We start from the raw sequence: 22,002 nt of genomic DNA on the forward strand, positions 1-22,002 counted from the left end.
TTCTTAAGAGGATCTTTTTGAGTGAGCAAAGGACTCTAATAAGATTATTATCTCAAAAAGAACATCTCATAATAAAATAAGTTGGGGCCCAGCTTAGGACATTTTTGGGGAAAACAGTTCCTTTATTGACCCAGAAAATTCATTTATTGGGAATACTGTAGTGTTGAGAGAAAAGAAGAAAATACATTATTTCTAACCCTTGTCATTTAGAGAATAAATTGTTTCCAACCCTTGTCTTTTAGAAATTCAGACTGAAATATTTATGGAAGAAATGTTTATGATACCCTGGATTTGCATCAAAACAATGCACAGGTGGTTTTAGTGGGTGACAGAATAGATTGGCCACAGGTTGGTAATAGCTGAATCTGCGGAATGGGTACACAAATATTACTTATTCTATTCTGTTCCTTTTGTATTTATTTAAAATTTTTTTCCTAAGTAAACTTAGGATTTTTAGCCACATAGCATAGGCTTTGGAATCAAGCAGGCCTGAATTTAAGACTGGCTCTGTTACTTGTTAGCCATGTAAACTTGGCCAAGCCTAACCTCTCTGAATTTGCCTGTGTCCCCCATGAAACAGATACTACTTTTTAGGGTTCTTTTGAGGTTTCAAATAGACAATACATACATTACATGTATGCATATACATATCTACATATCTGCAATGGCCTAACCAATCCATGAAGACAAACCAAGTTGGTCATATTTAGAGGAAGGACAAATCTTAATTCTGTTTCCCCACTTGCTGCTGAATAGGAAGGCCTTTCATCTCCATGGGGTCCCTTCTCAACACTTCCAAGAATCTCTTGGGGCATTTACCTATATCTCATAATGTCCTTCAGGCCCCACCAACTAGTGGGCCCCAGGGCAGGACACATAACCTCCCCAGAGATTGTGGGGAAAAGAAGCTGGTTTCACCACTTCTGTCTCTGCAGTCCTCTTTGTTCATGATCCCTACTGCCCACAGGCCCTCCATGCTGACCTCCTTGGAGCTCTATGTCTGATCACTTAGTGATCTTCTCTCCCTGGCCGGTAGAGGGATGACTCTCCCTTCCTGTCTCAGTACTTCAGAGTGAGGTCCTACTGTGGTGTTCGGTGGGCTGCTTATGATGGGATTGTTAAAACTACCCTCTCAGTTCCAGCAGACTGGGAGGGACAGTGGTCAGTAGCAGCCTCCTGCTGCCTCCAGTACTGCGGCTCCCTTCGGTAGCTGGACCTGTGCTCTCTTTAGTCCGACTTCCTTCACTCTTCCTCACTCTTGGCAGTTTCTCTTCAGGGCCCAGCTCTCTCTCCTTATAGTCTGTCTTCTTTTCCTTAGTCACTGCTCCCACCATGGAGTCTGAACAGCAACCCAAGTGCCAAACTGGACATGTGCTTAGGTACCTGTGCATGTCCCCAAATACTCCAAGAATTAAGGAGCTTCCTGAAAATTCTATGACCACGAAACTGATTCTTCTCTCTACCTACTTCAGTCTCAGATCTGACCCCACCAAGACACCTTTAAAGTGTGTATGCAAAGTACCTGGTTCCTAGTAAACACTCAGAAAATAGCAGCTGTGACTGTCCCCCGGAATCAGAATGATCAGCAGTGTGAAGCTCAGAAGATACCTTGTCATGAGTATTATGTAGTGTGTAGACTTGTCAAATCACTATCTTGTATACCTGAAACCAGTACAACATTGCATGTCAACTACACATCAATTAAAAAGGAAGAAGAAGAGGGGCGCCTGGGTGGCACAGCGGTTAAGCGTCTGCCTTCGGCTCAGGGCGTGATCCCGGCGTTATGGGATCGAGCCCCACGTCGGGATCCTGGGAGCCTGCTTCTTCCTGTCCCACTCCCCCTGCTTGTGTTCCCTCTCTCGCTGGCTGTCTCTATCTCTGTCAAATAAATAAATAAAATCTTTAAAAAAAAAAAAAGAAGAAGAAGAGAGATGCCTGGGTGGCTCAGTTGGTTCGGTGTCCAGCTCTTGATTTCAGCTCAGGTCTTGATCTCAGGGTGGTGAGTTCAAGCCCCATGCTGGGCTCCACACTGGGTATGGTGCCTACTTAAAAAAGAAAAAAGAAGAAGAAGATACCTTGTCACAGAGGATATGAAGATGAATTTCTCTGTTTTTACTTTGGCTGTTCAAAAAAAAAAAATTAAATGTCTTGCCATCCCTTTGAAATGTCCTCATGTTATTACATGTTTTTGTCTAAGATATACTGTCACTAGGAGGAGGCGATTTATGAGACAAAGGACAGAATCAATTTTGAAATATCTCAGAAGATTTTCTGGCCGTTGTCTGACCTGTTCTCTCAGGCTGTGTGTGATGCGGCATTAATAACCTTGGAGAATAAATAACATTGCCAGTTGCAAAATCGGGACATGTGTAAGTTGACTGATAACTGTACTGTAGATGAACCTCAGAGCGGTGGGTGTGTCCTGTAGATCTGAGGGTGTGGTGTCCTTTTAGTTACAAATGTAAAAAAAAAAAAACTTCTGAGGAAATTTACGTTTGTTTAGGTTACAGTAGTTGTGATCTTTTGGCATTCAATTTTACGTTCTTTCTCTTTTTAGAACATTGAAACCGCCACTGAGTCAAGGGCATTTTTTTTTAAGTTAGAATGAAATAGGACCATATGGACTTTTTTCAGTTTTTTCCTCAGAAAATCCTATTAATTTATTTGATAGCCCCAATCATCTACAGTAGATCTATTAGTAAAAATTACATTGGCAATGTGAATGTAGCTTAGTGGAAGGGTTCCTGATGATAAAATCTATAGATGAAGAAACATTTCATCTAAAAGAGCAAAAATAAAGTAACCCTGGGAAATTATCTAAGCCTATAATTACCCTTACTAATACCTTAAGAGCTATTTCTTATTATTCTTTAAAATTTTTCTACCTAAATATTGAAATAATACTGGCGTGTGTCACACATGCATGGGTGGCCTGTGTTTGTGGACCCAGCCCACGGGAGAATATGTCTCATTTTGTTCCGTGAGCACCTTGGCTACCCCACCCTACAGCAGACGCTATCAAAAGCAGATGGGCTGGACCACGGATTTTCGTGTACATGTTATTCAGGTTGATATTTGAATGGCTTGGACAGGAAGAACCTTCTTCCTGCTCTATGCTATCGACATGTGTTAGACTCATTGACTTGAGCCAATCTTCTACATGTAAGTAAGTCTGTCATCTGAACTCTCTTTTTCTTGCTTTTAGTCAATTTCTTAACTTTGCTTGGTTTTAAAATATATCCAGCAGGTTATCCTTTTCATGATCTGCCCGGGTCTTTACAGTTGTTGTGCGGGGGTTAGGCTTTCCTGTGCGTCTGGGATGCTGGTTTGGATAGTGGTGACTTCTGATGCTGGAAAGAAAGAGCACAATTGTGGAAAATTTTTGCTGAGTTATCTCCCACCCCCACTCCATATGCACAGACACCCTGTGGATTATATTTCCAATTTCATTAACTGTAGTTCTAAATTTGAAAAAAGAAAACTTCTGTCTAGTTATACTTGTAAGAAGGGAAAAAATGCTGTTAGATAAAATTTATGAAAATTTGGGATTGAGATATGTTGTATATTGGGGTGTTTTCTGATCAGTGAGATTTATGAAACTAATGAATTGGAAGTAATAGCCAATTGCTTACCTTGCAACTGTTCCAGAACAATATAGTAATGTATGACTACTAAATATATGACATTTCTCCAAAATTACAGAATTATTACTTATTTAATCCATAAATATTGTTATATTTATCAAAAAGCTTCTCACTAAAATGTTTCACAAATAAGGTACTGAACAGCAGGGCTTATACAGAACATTACACCAAATGAGACTAATTTGTAATATAAGGGAGGTAAACGGTATTTCTGCTGTATTATTTTGACTTTAAATGAGACTTTAAAAAAAAAAGTTTATGGAAATGATGTGTTTCCTTTCTCCCCATATTGGAAGCCAGTTTAATTAAATAGAAAATGACTGCATTCTCTTTTATACCTCTTAAATTCAGATGCGGGTATCTGTAACCCTAATAGGTATAAGAAGTGTTTTTCTGACAAAATTAGCTTTTTAGTTAGTGCAATATTATTATTATTATATATGTGTTAATTAGAGTACAGTAATTGTCATTTCAAGACATATATAATCAAATTTTTTAGAGTTAGGGGGTGTTAAGAGGGTCTGATTTTTAAATTATTAAGGAATGAATCCTTGTTGACTTTTATGAAGTATGATACTTGATGAAACTGAAGGATATTTAATATTTTCCTTTTTTATAGCTTCATTTCTTACATATATATTGGAATACAGTTAAATAAGTATATAATAATTACTAATGCAATCTATTAAATATTTTAACGATAGGGCTATCATCATTTACCATTGGTTATAAGGTACAATTTCTCTTCAAAATGTAATTCAAATATTACCCCACTTTGTTTTGTGCATATTACTTTCCTCTGTGGAATGCTGCCTATAATTTTTGATTCGTTCTATGTATTTGTCTTCCTGACTGGCCTACCAACTCCTCTGGGACAAGGACTGTAGTTTCGTGCGTCCCCAGCCTCTGTCACTGCTCCTGGGACAAAGTGGGCCTTTGTGAAAGTCACTGAATTAAATCAAGCTGATGTCATGAGGGGCTTCAAGCACACATGGTCTGACCCAAAGGCATTTAAATAAGAGACAAAATGAATAAAACAGAGAAGATGGCCTAACATTGATATATGGGAGGATTAGGTATATATTCTTGCTTTGCAAGTTTGTGGGTTTTCCTAAACATTTGAGCTGAACATTTTAAATGTTTATGTTTAAATCATCTACCAGTGTGTAAGACAATAATTGGGAAGTCTGTGCCTCACCAGCAGCCTGGGTTAGGGTATCGCAGAGACCATTCTGCTTACAGTGGAGGGGACACTATTTAGTTCAAACTGGGTTTGGAGGCTGACACCTTTATTCACTGGCTTTACTCTCTTTACCTGAAATAAGTAAATATTTTCTTGCTAAAATCCACTTCCTAAGGTTGTTGGGAGACTTAAACGGGATGATATATAAAAGGGCTTCTGTACATTTTAAATGCTGCCGTTATATCACATAACTATGCATTCTGCAAACTGTGACTAAACCTGTACCTTTCTGTGATGATAGTATCGTCTGGGCAGATTCTAAATACTGCGTGTGATATACAGTGACCCTCCACTGAAACCTGTTGTTCGGTTGTGGCTGTTTAATAAGTTCTCTCCTTGATTATAGAATACGTAAATGTCTTCATCTTTTCATTGTTTGTACTGTAGGTTTTTGATATGTTCAGGTGGTTTCAGTTTTCAATATTAAATTTAATTCCTACATAAACCAAACAATAATGAAAATATACATACTAGAAAAAAGTATTATTAAAGAGTAACTCGTTCCCACTGTATTATTTGAGAGTAAGTGAGCTAATCAACCCTAATGTCCTAAAGTTCCCCCTAAATTAAGAATTCTTGATCAAGATTAAGAAGTTCAGGGGCGCCTGGGTGGCGCAGCAGTTGGGCGCCTGCCTTCGGCTCAGGGCGTGATCCCAGCGTTATGGGATCGAGCCCCACATCGGGCTCTTCCGCTGGGAGCCTGCTTCTTCCTCTCCCACTCCCCCTGCTTGTGTTCCCTCTCTCGCTGCCTGTCTCTATCTCTGTCGAATAAATAAAATCTTAAAAAAAAAAAAAGATTAAGAAGTTCAAATAGGACTTTCAAACACTTGCCCTGGCAGGGTGGGACCACGGTTTTGTGAACCTCTGAGCACCAAGTAGTAGGTGCTGAGTAGATATAATCCCTCAGATCTTTGAGAATGGGATTAAGTTTAAAAGGTATTATTGGTCTAGCTAGAAAATTGAAAACCATTTTTAGATCACCAGGTCAAAAGTTTTAGGTTGAATATTCCATAATTAGAAATTTCCATAAATAGAAATGTTGGGTTATGCCCACATAGAATGTTCTGTTTAAAGACAACGTGATTTAAGTTCATGAAATAAACTCTATCTGCCCTTTAAGTTTAGAATTTATTTTGCCCAAGAATTTATTAGGTATTCGTTAAATATTGGACTTGTACGTATATTTGAAATTGGATTTTTTTTTGCAAGTACAACTCTGAGAACGTGTGGTTATCAGTCTGCCCTCTAGCACCCCATTCCCATATTCTCTCTCAAAGAGCAAAGTAAATATGGGTTCTTTTAAAATTGTATGAAAATGTTTGCTTAAAACAACCTCTCTGGAATGGAAAATGTCAAATTGTTGGACTTTTTTTTTTTTTCTTTAGGAGAATGGTGTTGACCACTTGTGTTCTGAGAGCCTGCCGCAGTCCAGGTTTGCTTGCTTGTTTGTATATGTGAATTTGAATGTATATTTGGTTAATTTTTAAGGAACTCTTTGGACCTGACACTCCAAAATATTTCCTCTACTCTCTTGACAGGGAATGTTCCACACTGTCATCTCCTGGACACACTTTGTCCACAGAGAGTACTGTAACTTCAAGTGGTGAGTGAACTTGGAAAAGATATAAAAATAGAGTATTAATGTTATAACTATAAGGTTGGTTTCTGTGGCCTGCTGAAGTGAGTGCAAATGAAAAGAACATAGGCAAATAATTTTTTTTGCATAGTGTTCATGCTGTTAGTTTCTTCCTGTTGATAGATTCTGGGTCAGAAATTTTGAATATGGCTTCTGGTGACCTTGACTGTAAATCACTCTGTGAGAAAGAGGAAGATACAAGATCAGGTTCTGCTATGATTAAGATCGCAGGTAAGCTATTGAAGTATCAAGTACAGTTTCCATTCCAAAGCAGTAAGTAAACCTGTAAGCTACTGGAGCAACTATCCTCATGGTTCACTAATATTATTTTATTTAAAAATTTGAAGCTCTACTCAGGGGAAAAGAAGTCCAAGAGGTAATTGTGGACTTCATATATGATAATGTTGCCATTTTTTTCTCCAGTTCTATAGAAAGAACAAGAATTACAATATATTTTAATAGGACTTAAATATTTCCTAATGGCAAAGATTGAGTGAATACAATTGGGTCTCAACGGTGGCACAGATGTAGAATCACCTGTTTAGGAAATTCTCAGAATCTTGGGGTGCCTCGCTGGCTCAGTGGGTTAAGTGTCCAACTCTTGGTTTTGACTCAAGTGATGATCTCAGGGTCGTGAGATCAAGCCCTGCCATCAGGCTCCACCTTAGGCATGGACTCTGCTTAAGATTCTCTCTCTCCTTTCCCCCTCTCACTCCGCCTTTCTGCCCTTGCCCTTGTGCCCATGTGCATGCTCTCTCTTAAAAAAAAAATTCTCAGAATCCTAATCAGAATCTGTTTGGTTAAAATGATGAGCCAATTCATAATGGTCCACTTAGGAGGCAAAAGAATTAACTAGATAATATGTTATATTCTTTTTTGCTACTTGGGTCTGAAAACAAGGTAGTTATTCTCAACCATTCCCAGTGACACATCACTACAGTTGACACTCACGGGAAACAGTAGGCTCCCATTCCACCCCACCCCCCCAAATCAGTCAAGGAAAATTCATTCTGTTGTTTAAACTGGAAAGTTAAGTTGAGATATAGATGGTACACTAAAGGAGTTGTAAAATTGTAGAAATGGAATCCATTCTTTGTTTTAACTGAAGAATATCTTCATGCTTTACCTCAGATGAATAAGATAAATTTTAATTAGAACTACACCAAGATATCATTTTTCACCAGTCATGTCGGCAAAGATGCACAACTTTGATTACGTTCTGTTGGTTAGCTTGTAGGGGAAAAAGGGAAATCTCATACGTTTCTGTAGGAAATGTGAATTATTATAAATATGGGGGGGAATTTGCCAATATCTACGAATATGTTAAATATACATATCCTGTGATAAAATAATTTAGTTTCCGGGGATTTATCCTATAGATCTAAGTGCTCACCTGACTTGTAGAAGTTTCTTTACTCTAGTATTTTCTATAATAACAAAATATTGGAGACAAGTTAATTATCAAAAGAAACCTAGTTTGGGGCGCCTGGGTGGCACAGCGGGTGGGCATCTGCCTTTGGCTCAGGGCGTGATCCCGGTGTTCTGGGATCGAGCCCCACATCAGGCTCCTCCGCTGGGAGCCTGCTTCTTCCCCTCCCACTCCCCCTGCTTCTGTTCCCTCTTTCGCTGGCTGTCTCTCTCTGTCAAATAAATAAAATCTTTAAAAAAAAAAAAAAACCTAGTTAATACACAATGGCATCTCCACGTAATGGAATACTAATATACATCCATAAAATGTATATAAGGAAACTTTCTTAGAAGGATATCAAAGAGTTATTGTCTCTTAAAAAGGAAAAAACCCCAAACACAAAACATTACATATTGCCTATAAAATTCTGCGGGAAAATCAAAAGGATAGGAAGAAGTTTTATGTATGCATAAAGTATCTTTGAAAGGCTAGATAAAAATTAAATAACATTGTCTATGGATAGAGAAAGTAGGTTTCTTATACAAATGGATGGGAGGGAAAATTTTTACCATAAAAACATTTTACACTTTAAAATTTATGGACCATATGAATCTATTATATCTTAAAAGTTAACGAAAAATTAAAATTTTCATTGGGAAAAGGCATTTTATCGCTGAAGAAAGTGGTTACTATTTTGTTATTTCCATATAAATTTTAAAAATATAATACATACTTTCTTTTTCTTAAAAAGAAACAAAACCTATTTATAGCTGCTGACCTTTGTGCCTCCACTGAACTAAATTCAAGACAATGGATCATGTAAAGAGGAAAATCATTATCAAGTACATTACAGTACAAATAAAGTACACAAAAATAAAGGGAAATTACAAAGAGGAATGGCATAAATTAAAAGTACCTTTGTTTCTTAGTTTGATGACTTTTTTTAGAAAGATACCATGTTTTGGAAGGATATCATACTCAGTTATCAGCCTTACATCTGTAATTTTAAAAAAACCTGTTTGTCGAGCTGATTGTTTATCCTTCCTTCATCTAGTTTCTGTAAGTATACTAGTAATGTGTTTGATTAAAAAAAGAAAAGCAGCAGCAGCCTTAAAAAAGATTTTAAAAACTATTACTTGAAGGCTATTTATACTCATTTCTATTAAGAAATCATCTATGGCTAGCTTCCTTGGGAAACATAGCTGCTCTAGTCCTAACTTTTAATCAATAGGCACATTTAATGTTTTTTAATATATCATTTGTCTCACATGTTAAGGTCTTTGACACTTACTAGTCTGCTCATATTGCCACCCTCACTATTTCTTCCTCTTTTTGTTACTGCTCAGGCAACTCTTTAGTGTATTCCCTTTATCTCATAGGCAAAAGTCCAGCTCCTGAGAATATTACACTCCAAGGCTCTGTGAGTGAGGACAAAACCATGTTAAGTCTGGTAAGGAAATATACATATGTTAACAGTATAAGTAATGATATATTACAGTGGTAGAACTGTCCCTTCAAGTTTGCAAAATACTCTCGAAAGCACTGTTTTATCCTTTCAAAATATTATGAAGTTAATAGAATTTAATTACTCCAATTTTATAGATGAGGAAGTTGGTGCCAAAGAGTCCCTGTGACTTGTTCAAGGTCACACAGTAGAGTCAGAGCTAGGACCTCCTGACTCCACATTGTTTTTTTGCTCATTCACTCATTTATTCATCAGAGGTCTACTGGAAACAAGCTAAATATCTATTAATAGAAGACTTTTAAGTAAGCAAATGTATTAATAAATAAGGTTAAGTAAAACAGTAATATTTACCTTAAAGGTATATTCTAATTAAGAAAATGTGTTCTAATTAAGGGAAGAAACATACAGTTACTCAGTAATATAGAATAACTCGGTGTGGTTAGTGATATAAAAGAAAAAGTTTTGGGTGAGAGGCCAGACAAGTGTCATGGAGGAGATACTTTGTGAATGGTATCAAATGTTATCTATGTACCTGGAAAACTGCTATAAAACATTATTTAAATGTTTATAGAAAAAGTTTGAATGCCTTTCCTTAAAGAGAAGGCTCATTGTCAGTGGTATGAATTTATAATTATTGAGGAGTAACTTGTAGGCTATGGATCCAATTCCATGTTTCTTCAAGGGTCTTGTTTCTGTATTAGTCCCTGTCCGTTAAAAGAGATGATGGTGGTGATGATGATGATTAGAGGTGTGTGTGTGTGTGTGTGTGTGTGTATTGTTGTTTTCCCCTCAGTATATAAATATTGCTTTAGTTAGGCCCGTTTGGTTTTCAGAAACAGAGACTCATGAAAGCTAACTCAAGAGAGATGGTTGTGGCATAGATACATTTGAGGCAATAAGGTAGATAAACATTTTGTAGTATTCTAGTCTGAAGAGAGTGGAATGATTGGGTATGTGATTTGGAATCGTCCTTTGTAATGTAAAGTATGTGTAGAGTGTAGTGTTGCCAGCAAGCATGCTGAAAGTGGTTGCCCCTTATAAGAAATAGAGGAATATTTGAGTCCTCTACTCTTTCATGGTAGTCTTCTGAGAAAAAGAATTTTTTCTCATCTCAAAACAAGATAGAAATAAAGAAACTTTAAAATAATGGGTTAGAAAATGTAGTAATGGAGCTATGGTACTGGTTAGGCTACTATTGTAACAATTCAGGCAAGAGATGAAGATAGTATGAATTTAGTGTGGATGGAGAAAAGAAGAGTAATTTGGGAGAGATTGAAAGGACAGAATTTATAGTACATGGTGGCTGATAACCAGGATGGGGTTTGGGGATGGATGGGAAAATATAAAAACTTAGGTTTATGGCTTATCCTACAGAATGAATAGAATATCATGAAATAGGGAGGAAGTAAGAAGAGTAGAATTTGAGGGGTAAAATAAGATTAGTTTAAGTTGAGTTTCAGGTTGATATGAGACATCAGTACTCTGAAAGATTATATATATAGCTGTATACCTATATTCGTAAACTCATTCCTAGGATTTTAGGAGCAGACATACATTTGTGAGCAAAAAAACAAGGACGTGGATGAGATTTCCCAAGGACACTGGCAGGCAGGAAGAGAACACTGAGAATAACGGACTCTTGGTGATTCCATTATCTAACAAAAAAGACAATGGCGGAGGAAATTCAGAAGGGGCTACTATAACCATTGGAGGACATCAGGAGATGAAAACCAAGGAAAGAAAAATCTTCAAGGAGGAGAGGTTTATAGATCATTTTAGGTGTTACAGTGAAGTCAAGATAAAGACGGAAATTTTTCCATTGAATTTGGCCACAGAGAGTTCACTGATAACTTTTTTTAGAGTATTGGGTACAGAGACAGAAGAGAGCTGAAAAACTGGGACCAGCAACCATGGACAATTCTTCCCAGACGCAGCATGGCCATAAAGGATAGGATTGGAAGAAGATGCCATATCTGGAAGAGATCAGGGTGTTGAGGGAGGATTCAGAAAACTTAAGAATATTTAAATGTTGATAAGAATGATCCAGTGCTTTACCTGTATTATTGCATTTGTTACATTTTATCAAAATCTTAGCTTCATTTCTCTAAAAGTTACATGACATGGAATCAATGGCTCTACCGAGGAAATTTGTCTTAGACTTATTTTTCAGGGAAGATTTCTGAGAATATTTTTATCACCATAACAATGATTTTACACCTTTGCTTTCTCATTAGATTTTTGCAGGCAGTATAGTAGAACCCTCTTATTATGGTAATTCTTGTTGTATAGATATATTTGTAGGTTGGTTGGTCAGTGACCTTAAAATGTATTTATATGGAGTAAAAGCCTAACATAACATAGTCCTACCTGCAACTTTTGCCACAAGTTCCCCAAGAGCCCATCTAGAATGCTACATGTGATAGTCCTAGATCACCCCTACCTCTTTATCCATCCAGTCCTCCCATTCCATCAAGCTCCAGCCTGTTCCTTGTCTGTAGAGACTTTCCATGCTTCTCAAGCCATGGTATCTCTCCCCTCCCTTTGTAGAGCACGTATTTATTCACATCTCATTTGTTTGGCAATCCTAGTTTGCCTTATGGTGATTTCTGTCACATTTACACCTGTTCATATGTTTCTGTCTTTTGTACCTCAACTAGGTTGGAAACCCCTTAAGAGCCAGTCCTGTTTTCTTCTTAACCTCTAGTTAAGTTCTTTGAATACCACAGTGTTTTTGATAGAGTAGGGTTAGGAGAGGACAGGAAGTTGGGAAATGATTGGTTATGAAGGATTTCCACTCTATGTACAGCAATAAAATCTCTTTATGATTTTAGGAAGCAAAGGAGGAACCAGAAACAATAGATGAGAATAGAAAAAAATGTGCTGCAGGAGGTAAGGAATGTTCTCTCCCAACCCCCATGTGAACTTTTGTTCCTGCTTATATTTTTATGGGTGAAATCTTTCTGAGTAAAGACATGGTACCTATAATTATGCATCTCTAGCTAAAATCAGCCAATAAAACTGATTCTTGATTCAATTTGTATCATTTTTGAAAAGCCACATTTATGTTGCATTAACTATTAAGCCCCAAAGGACATGTAATAACTATACATTATTGTGAACAAAGAACCATCCCAATGTTGGCAGTAAATTCTAAGCTCTACTTTGAGATCTTTTTTATTATCCTATCCAAAAGTAAATAAGATAGTATTTAAAGAATAAGTGCTAATATGCTTCCTTCCCCATTTCATCTCCAATAGGATGGAGTCGTGGATAGAGTTGAGACTTTGAAGTCACACTGACTATACTGGGTGACGACTAGCTTTGAGTTCAGTAGGTTATTTAACCTGAGAGTCAACTTCCTCATCTGCAAAATGGAAATGATGAGTTACAAAAATTAACCTTTATTGAGAATATGTCATATGCTAAGTTCTGGACTAAATTCTTTTTTAAGATTTTATTTATTTGACACAGGGAGAGAGGGAGCACAAGACGGGGGAGCAGCAGGCAGAGGGAGAGGGAAAAGCAGACTCCCTGCTGAGCGAGGAGCCCGATCTCAATCCCAGGACCCTGAGGTCATGACCTGAGCCTAAGGCAAGCACTTAACCAGTTGAGCCATCCAGGCGCCCCTAAATTATGTGCATCGTTTCATTTGGTTCCCCCAAATACCTATGTAAAATAGGTAAATTGCAATTCAGTTTCCTAGCCTGTAGACTGTAGATGATAGCAGTATCTTCCACAGGTTTGCTCTGAGGATTGAATAAATTAGGTATAAATCAGTTAGAAAAGTACTTGGCAAAGTTCTTTAAAAGGCACTATAGAAAAATAATATCATCCTTATTTTGTAGATGATTTGATGAAGCTGTGACTTGTTCCAGGTCACAAAGCCGTAAGGGTCAAAGCTGGGACTTAAATCAGGTTTTTTCAAATCTAATGTTCTTATTAACTAATATATTGTCGTCTTTGCGAAGTTGTCATGAAGAGTATCATTAATATGTATAAAGAGCCCTGTTTGGGGACCGGCATATATGACTTGTGACACATGTGTGATACCGTATTTATTGTTGCTGTTATTATTACTATTATTGTACTACAACTCTTACTACTGCTGCTACAATGACTCCTCCTCCTCCTGCCGCTGCTGTTAAAACCTTGGTCTGAAGAAGGACTAGGGTAATAGAAGAAGGTATGCATTTAGCCATGGGATCAAGTTAAACATTCAAATGCAAAGAGAGCAGTTGGGCTCCTCCTGGACTCTGAGGTATCTTCAGGTTTCAGATTACTCACAGGCTAACGTATGAGCCAATGATTTTAATGTCATCGTGATCCCAATAGCATAGCATAACATGATCTTATATTGAAGCAAATGCATTATTTTTTTAAAAGATTTTATTTATTTCAGAAAGAGCCAGAGAGACAGCACAAGCAGGGGGAGCAGCAGAGGGAGAGGGAGAAACAGTCTCCTTGCAGAGCAGGGAGCCCTATGTGCGGCTCCGTGGATCCCAGGACCCTGGGACTGTGACGCAAGCCAGAGGCAGACACTTAAGTGACTGAGCCACCCCGGTGCTCTGAAGCAAACGCTATGATTAACTGGCTATAATTTCAGACATCCTTCAATAAAATGCCTTTGTGTGGTGGAGAGAGGACATTTGATGAATGTGCCTTCAGCTGGGAACCTTTGTAACCCAATACTATTTTATTGTCTTTTAATAGACACTGCTGTCTCCTCTCTTCCTGTAACCACTGTGAAATCCGTGAACTTTAGACAAAGTGACAAGTAAGTTCTTCTTCATATGGCATGCTCACAGTTTTTGCTTTTCTGTTGAATTATGTTTGAATAAATTTTTGTCTTATCCTACAGCACTTCTGCTAATGAGAAGGAAGTGGAGGTGAGTTTTTTCCCTTTAAGTTAAAAAAAAAAAGTGTTTCTGACTCCCTTGTCTATAATCACTTCATACTTTTGCACAAGCTGCTGTGCGTTTGGTATCTGGCTGGCTTGGCAGTGGCTAAGTGCAGGGAAGGCCGAGGCAGGCCAGCTTTATGTTGCTGGGAGGAAAAAGAAACGGCTCAGCTTAATCCGGTGTTAAACGGAAATATTTCGCTACAACTAGTTTTCTCCCCTCACCCTCACATTATTTTGACAACAGGCTGAATTTCTCAGATTATCTTTGGGATTTAAGTGTGACTGGTTCACCTTGGAGAAGAGAGTGAAGCTTGAAGAAAGATCACGAGACCTGGCAGAAGAAAATTTGAAGAAAGAGATCAGTAACTGTTTAAAGCTGTTAGAGGTGAGAATCCTGACATTTGGGAGCTACACATTGGACGATCATATTGTTAATATGTTTTCAAAATTAGGTAGAGTTTACTTGTATGACTAAAACCAACATCAGGTACCAAGCCCTGCCTGACTCAGATGTCATTAATAGGAAGTAAGAATTCGGGATCAGGCTAAGATAAAAGATTCACTAATAAAACAAGTGCCTTGTAAAGTCATCGTGAGTCACCTACCTTCTCTGGACGTTCAAATAGGTTTCAGGCAGAAGAGTCATCATGCAGGAAACTGAGCCATAGGAGATAATATCAATTTTAAACTTCAAAGAAGAGAATCAAAAGTCTATTTCCATTTAATTAACTGAAAAAAGACAATGGTGATTGATTTTAGTCTTGCCAGGTGATGGGCAAGCCCTCTCTAGGTATGTAGGTAACCACTACTATTTTTCCATTTTGTGAAATCACCATAAATATAGAGATGGGTTGGAAAATTAAGAGGTTATTTTTGGAAAAAAAATAAAAATTAAGAAACCGTATTCTTTTTTTTATTGTAGTAAAAAACACATAACATCAAATTTACCATATTAACCATCATAAGCGTAGAGTTCGTAGTGTTAAGTATGTTCACATCGTTGTAAAACCGATCTTCAGAACTTTTCCATCTTGCACGCTGAAACTCTGTACCCATTAAACAACGCCCCTTTTCTCCTCCTCTCAGCCCCTGGTCGCCAGTTTACTTTCTATTTCCATGAATCTGACTGCTTCAGATACCTCATATAAGTAAAATCATACAGCGTTTGTCTCTGCTGAGCAATCCCATGACCCTGAGATCACGACCTGAGCCGAAACCGAGAGTTGGATGCTGAACTGTGCCACCCAGGCGCCCCTACTTTTCCTTTTTAAAATGATATACACAATTTATGGTGTTTTAGATTTGGGCAAGTCTTAGATATTTGCTGATGGTCACATAGCTAATAAGCAGTGGCTTGTTTGCTTCCAAAACTGCTGTCCTCTTAACTGTCTCCACCCTAGTGGGATGGATGGTTCTCCGCCAGGAAGGCCATCATCTTGGATCAAGGGCACAGGTTTGAAAGAAATATTCAGAAGGCAGTGGCCCATCGAGCCAGCTCCATAATGCTTTGTCATCAATGGAAGAGTAAGTGTAGTCAGAGCCATATCTAAATCTCGTATGTTTTCACTACTTTTATTAAAAGTTCAAACCGGGGTGCCCGGGTGGCTTAGTCGGTTGAGCGTCTACTTGTGGCTCAGGTCATGATCTCAGGGTCCTGGGATTGAGCCTAATATTGGGCTCTATGTTCAGCGGGAGCCTGCTTCTCCCTCTCCCTCTGTGCGCACGCTCTCTCTCTCTCAAATAAATAAAATCTTTTAAAAAAAAAGTTCAAGCCATGCTCCTCATATAATATATTCAACTCATTCATAAGCATAATTTTTTACCATTAAGTATATGTCATTCTGTCAATTGTGGAAAGTGATGTAAATATGTATGAAGAAAGGGCAAATTTGGAAAGGAAGGAAGGAAGAGATTGAGATAAGATATTAAAGGTTTTGTGAACATCTGCGTAGGTCTCCTTGATCGCCAACAAAGATATTAATATTTCAATATCATTCATTATTGGTCTTTGCTGCTGTTTTTCACGTTACACCAAGATAACTGAGATGTGACTGTCATCTGTATCTCCAACATAGTCACTTTTAGAGTCACTCGCTGAATGCTTGGATTGGATATATTTTAATACTTTGCTTTCTGTGCAGTCTTTAACACCTCTTTGTGAAGATGACAACCATGCCCAGGAAATTGTTAAGAAGCTGGAGAAGAGTATAACATTTCTTAGTCAGTGCACTGCACGAGTGGCCAGTAAGGCTGAGATGCTGGGAGCCATTAATCAGGTAATCTGTCTCCATTTCTTTAACTAAATGAAATTACTGAAAGGATTTCTTTTCCCTGAGATTGTGGATTACATTTCTAGGAAAAAATTTTAAAAAATACCTCTGTGTTGTATAAGACATATGTGTTTCATATAGAGAAAATGGAATATGCAAATAAAAATGTAAAAAAAAAAAACCCTCTCTTAATAGCATTAGCCAGTGACAACCATCCAAAGAATCTCTTCCAAATATCAGTTTCATACCTTCTCCTTTCTCTTTAAACCATCATCATGTTGTTTCCCATCTTCTCTGTCAAATAATGACTGCTTCCTGCCTCAGTGAGTCATTGAGTCATTCAAAAGAGAATTGTCACAAGTTCCAAACCTAGTAACGCCTGAACCCTCATGCTTTTCCTTCCTTCCCAGTACAAAATATGTGTTGTCTCTAAGCTTGTCTAAGGCTAACCATTTCACCTGCATACCAGAACCCATTCCTCCTAATTTACTCAGAATCTTGGGCTCAGAATCTCCCTACTTTCTTCCATCTTCAATTTTCCCCACTATATTGAATCACTCCCATGAGTACACAAATATGTTGTTTTTCAGATGGGAAAAAATAACATAAACACAAGCAAAATAATCTTTGACCGTTTCTCCTCTGTCTTTCTCTGCTTCCATTTATAGCAAATTTCCTCAACAGAATTGTACTCACTGTCTCCAATTTCTCTCCTCCCAATTGCTCTGAAATCTCTAAATGCCTTTAACCTACTCATTTTCCTTAGCTGATCTATATTCAGCATGTCTGAGCTCTTCTTCCTCCAGGAAACACTCTCCTCACTTGGCTTTCAGGTCCACATTCTCCTGTTTTTTCTCTCAACATCATGGATCACTCCCTTCCAGGCTCCTGTATGAGTCCCACCATTCTCCCTGGCTTCATAGTATCAGTGAGCTCCAGGGCTCCCCCCTTGTACATGTGATGTCCATCTTCCTTCAATCCATACCATCCTGTGTGGTCAGCTGATGACTCCCAAATTCACATGCTTATCCTAAACTTTTGCCATGAGTTCCAGACCAGAATATACTACTATGGATGCAGCATTTCCACTGGGATGTTTGACAAACAACTCAAACAACACATACACAAATGAACTGCTTATGGTATCTCCAAAACCTATTCCACACATAATCTTATCTCAAAATTGATCAGATTGAAAATTCTTGGGAGTAATTCTCAACCATTTTCTCTCACACTTCACCTCTAATCCTATAGAAAATCGTAATTACTCTACCATCAGAAAAAATCCTATTTACTATCAGAATTCAACTGCTTATTTCTTTCCCACTGCTACCACCTGTCTAAGCTACCATTCTATTTTTTTTTTGCAGTTAATACAGTATCTTCCTAAATGGTATCCCTGTTTCCATTCAAACCCACTACTCCCTGCAACATAGTCTGTTCTCCATAAAGCAGCCAGAATAAACCTTCTAAAATGTAAGCTAGATCATGCTTTTTTGTTTTTGTTTTTTTAAAGATTTTATTTATTTATTTTGAGAGAGAGGGAGTGAGAGAGAAGAGAGCATGAGCGGAGGGGAGGGGCAGCGGGAGAGGGAGAAGTAGGCGCCACACTGAGCAGGGAGCCTGACATGGGACTCAATCCCAGGACCCTGGGATCATAACCTGAGCCAAAGGCAGACACAACCAACTGAACCACCCAGGCGCCCTAGATCATGTTTCTTTTTGGTTCAAAGTCCTCCAGTAGCTCCTCACTTTTTTCAGAATAAAACCCCAAATCCTTTTGATGGCTTAAAAATCTACACAAGTCCCCTGCCCTCTTACCTTTTGAAATTTATTTTTCCTATGATAATATTCCTGAATTATTGCATTCCAGCCAGACTGGTCTCCTTTCTGTTCATGAGACATGGGAGTAAACACATAGTTTGTTTAGACTGTGTTCAAACTTAAATGACCATCAACTTAATATAGACTCCTATGTACTTATGATGTTATGTATGAATTTCATGGTAACCACAAACCCAAAACCTATAATAGATACACAAAAAGTAAAGAGAAAGGAATCCAAGCGTAACACTAAAGAAAGTCATCAATCACAAGGGAAGAGAACAAGAGAAGAAAAAAGGAAGTGAGAAGAACTACAAAGCAACCAGAAAACAATTAACAAAATGGCAATAAGTACATATGTAGCAATAATTGCATTACGTGAAATGCAAATGGTCTAAATGCTTTAATCAAAAGACATAGGATGACTGAATGAATAATAAAACAATACCCATCTATGTGTTTCCTACAGGAGACATGCTTCAGAGCTAAAGACACATACAGACTGAAAGTGAAGGAATGGAAAAAAATATTTCATGCAAATGGAAATGAAAAAAATCTGGGGTAGCAATATTATATCAGACAAAATAGACTTTTTTTTTCAGACAAAAGAGACTTTTTTTTAATAATAATTTTTTATTATGTTAGTCTCCAGACAGTATATCCTTAGTTTTTGATGTAATGTTCCATGATTCATTATTTGTGTATAACACCCAGTGCACCATGCAATATGTGCCCTCCTTAATACCCATCACCGGCCTATCCCAATCCCCCACCCCCCTCCCCTCTGAAGCCCTCGGTTTGTTTCCCAGAGTCCACAGTTTCTCATGGTTCATTTCCCCTTCTGTTTACCCCCCCTTCATTCTTCCTTCTCCTACTGATCTTCCTATTTCTTATGTTCCATAAATGAGTGAAACCGTATGATAATTGTCTTTCTCTGCTTGACTTACTTCACTTAGCATAATCTCCTCCAGTCCCATCCATGTTGCTGCAAATGTTGTGTGATCGTTCTTTCTGATGGCTGAGTAATATTCCATTGTATATATGGACCACATCTTCTTAATCCAGTCATCTGTGGAAGGGCATCTCGGCTTCTTCCACAATTTAGCTATTGTGGACAATGCTGCTATGAACATTGGGGTGCATATGGCCCTTCTCTTCACTACGTCTGTATCTTTGGGGTAAATACCCAGTAGTGCAATTGCTGGATCATAGGGTAGTTCAATTTTTAACTTATTAAGGGACAGACAAAATAGACTTTTAAACAAACTGTAACAAGAGACAAAGAAGGGCATTACATAATGATAATGGGATCAATCCACAAGAGGATATAAAATTGTAAATATCTATGTACCCAACACAGAAACACCTAAATACATAAAGCAACTATTAATAGGCATAAAGGGAGAAATTGACAGTAATACAATAATAGTAGGGCACTTTAATACCCCAGTCACATCAACAGATAGATCAACCAGTCAGAAAATCAATAAGGAAACAGTGGCTTTGAATGAGACATTAGATCATATGGACTTAACAGACACATATAGAACATTCCATCCAAAACTGGCAGAATGCACATTCTTTTCAAGAGCACATGGAACATTCCGCAGGTTAGATCACATGTTAGGCCAAAAAACAAATCTCAATAAATTTAATAAGATTGAAATCATATCAAGCACCTTTTCTGATCACAGCAGTGTGAAACCAGAAATCAATTACAAGAAAACACTTGAAAAGATACAAACACTTGGGAGGCTAAACAGCATGCTACTGACCAACCAGTGGGCAAAGAAATCAAAGAGGATGTTATGAAGACATATGAAAATGAAAATACAATGTGTAAAATCTTTGGGATGCAGAAAAAGAAGGTTTAAGAGGGACTTTTATAGTTTTTACAGCCCTATCTCAAGAACCAAGAAAAATCTCAGACAATCTAATCTTATACCTAAAGGAACTAGAAAAAGAACAAAGCCCAAATTTAGTAGAAGGAAGGAAGCAATAAAGATCAGAGCAGAAATAAATGAAATAGAGACCCCCAAAAATATATCAATGAAACCAAGAGATGTTTCTTTGAAACGATATGGAGAACTGGTAAGCTTTTAGCCTAGACTCACTAAGATAAAAAGAGAGGCTCAAAGTCAGGGAAGAGAACAAATAACAACTGACATCACAAAAATAGGATTATAAGAGACTGCTATAAAATATTATGTACCAACAAACTGGACGACATGGGAGAAATGGATAAATTCCTAGAAATATACAATCCTCCAAATTGTAATCAGGAAGACATGGAAAATCTGAACAGAAGGATGTAATGAAATTGAATCAGTGAAAGAAACAATCAACAAATGTAAAAGGTAACCTTTGGAATGGGAAAAGATATTTGCAAATGACATCTGATTAAGGGTTAGTATCCAAAATCTACAAAGAATTTATTAAACTCAATACCCAAAAAACAAATAATCCAGGTAAAAAATGGGCAGAAGACATAGACATTTTTCCAAAGACGACATCCAGATGGCTGACAGACAAAAGATGCTCAACCTCACCCATCATCAGGGAAACAAAAATCAAAACTACAATGAGACCACTTCACACCTATCCAAATGGCTAAAATTAACACAGAAAACAACAGATGTTGGGGAGGATACAGAGAAAGGGGGATATTTTACACTGTTGGTGGTAATGCAAACTGGTGCAGCCACTCTGAAAAAGAGTATGGAGGTTCCTCAAGAAGTTAAAAATAGAACTACCCTGTGTCCCAGTGATTCCACTACTATTTACCCAAAGGATAAAAAATACAGATTCGGAGGGTACGTGCACCCTGATATTTATAGCAGCATTATCAGCAATAGCCAAACTATGGAAAGCGCCTAAATGTCCAATGACTGATGAATGGGTAAAGAAGATGTGGTATATATACAATGGAATATTACTCAGCCATCAAAAAGAATGAAATCTTGTCATTTGCAATGAAGTGGATGGAGCTGGAGTGTATTGTGCTAAGCAAAATAAGTCAGTCAGAAAAAGGCAACTATCTATGATTTCACTCATATGTGGATTTTAAGAAACAAAACAGATGAACATAGTGGATAGAAAAAAAAGAGGGGGTCAAACTATAAAGGAGACTTTTAACTATAGAGAACAAACCGAGGGTTGCTAGAGGGGAGGTGGGTAGGCGGTGGACTAAATGGGTGATGGGGATGAAGGAGGGCACTTGTTGGGATGAGCATGGGGTGTCATATGCCCACTAAATTCTGCTCCTGAAACCAATATTACCCTATATGTTAACTGAAATGTGAGTTTATTTTCATTTACTGTTTTAGACCCGAATGGACATGAGCTGGAAAGTTATGTTCTTGAGTTCTAGAGAATTTTTGAGTTATTTCCTTTTCCACATTTTGTGGAATTTTGTATGCTTTCTTGAGTTCCTGTTCTTTGCCTGTTGGAGCTCTTAAACAGGTCCTTCATCTCTTTTCAACCTTTCGGGTTTTTTTGCTCTAGTTTCAGGGAGATTTCCTCAACCTTACCTTGAAACTATTTTATTATGTATTTTTGTCATATTTTTAATTCCTAGATTCTTTTTATTCTTAGCATGTGGCTTTTTTATCT

General features: G+C 37.7%; 1 protein-coding gene across 4 annotated transcripts in view; it reads left to right on the forward strand.

The window, feature by feature from the left end:
- Nucleotides 1-22,002, forward strand: part of IRAG2 (inositol 1,4,5-triphosphate receptor associated 2) — a 46,206-nt gene that overhangs the window by 15,776 nt on the left and 8,428 nt on the right. For 3 of the 4 annotated variants that reach the window (XM_008693166.2, XM_040642253.1, XM_040642256.1), the window contains 9 exons: nt 6,273-6,319; nt 6,426-6,490; nt 6,647-6,754; nt 9,311-9,381; nt 12,228-12,285; nt 14,107-14,170; nt 14,255-14,282; nt 14,541-14,681; nt 16,438-16,572. In XM_008693166.2, the coding sequence (XP_008691388.2) occupies nt 6,273-6,319; nt 6,426-6,490; nt 6,647-6,754; nt 9,311-9,381; nt 12,228-12,285; nt 14,107-14,170; nt 14,255-14,282; nt 14,541-14,681; nt 16,438-16,572 (717 nt within the window). The remainder of the gene's footprint in view (nt 1-6,272; nt 6,320-6,425; nt 6,491-6,646; nt 6,755-9,310; nt 9,382-12,227; nt 12,286-14,106; nt 14,171-14,254; nt 14,283-14,540; nt 14,682-16,437; nt 16,573-22,002) is intronic. The other variant, XM_040642254.1, reaches the window with a different exon arrangement.

This window comes from Ursus maritimus, unplaced genomic scaffold (genome assembly GCF_017311325.1).
Source record: "Ursus maritimus isolate PB19 unplaced genomic scaffold, ASM1731132v1 scaffold_26, whole genome shotgun sequence".
Lineage (NCBI taxonomy): Eukaryota > Metazoa > Chordata > Mammalia > Carnivora > Ursidae > Ursus > Ursus maritimus.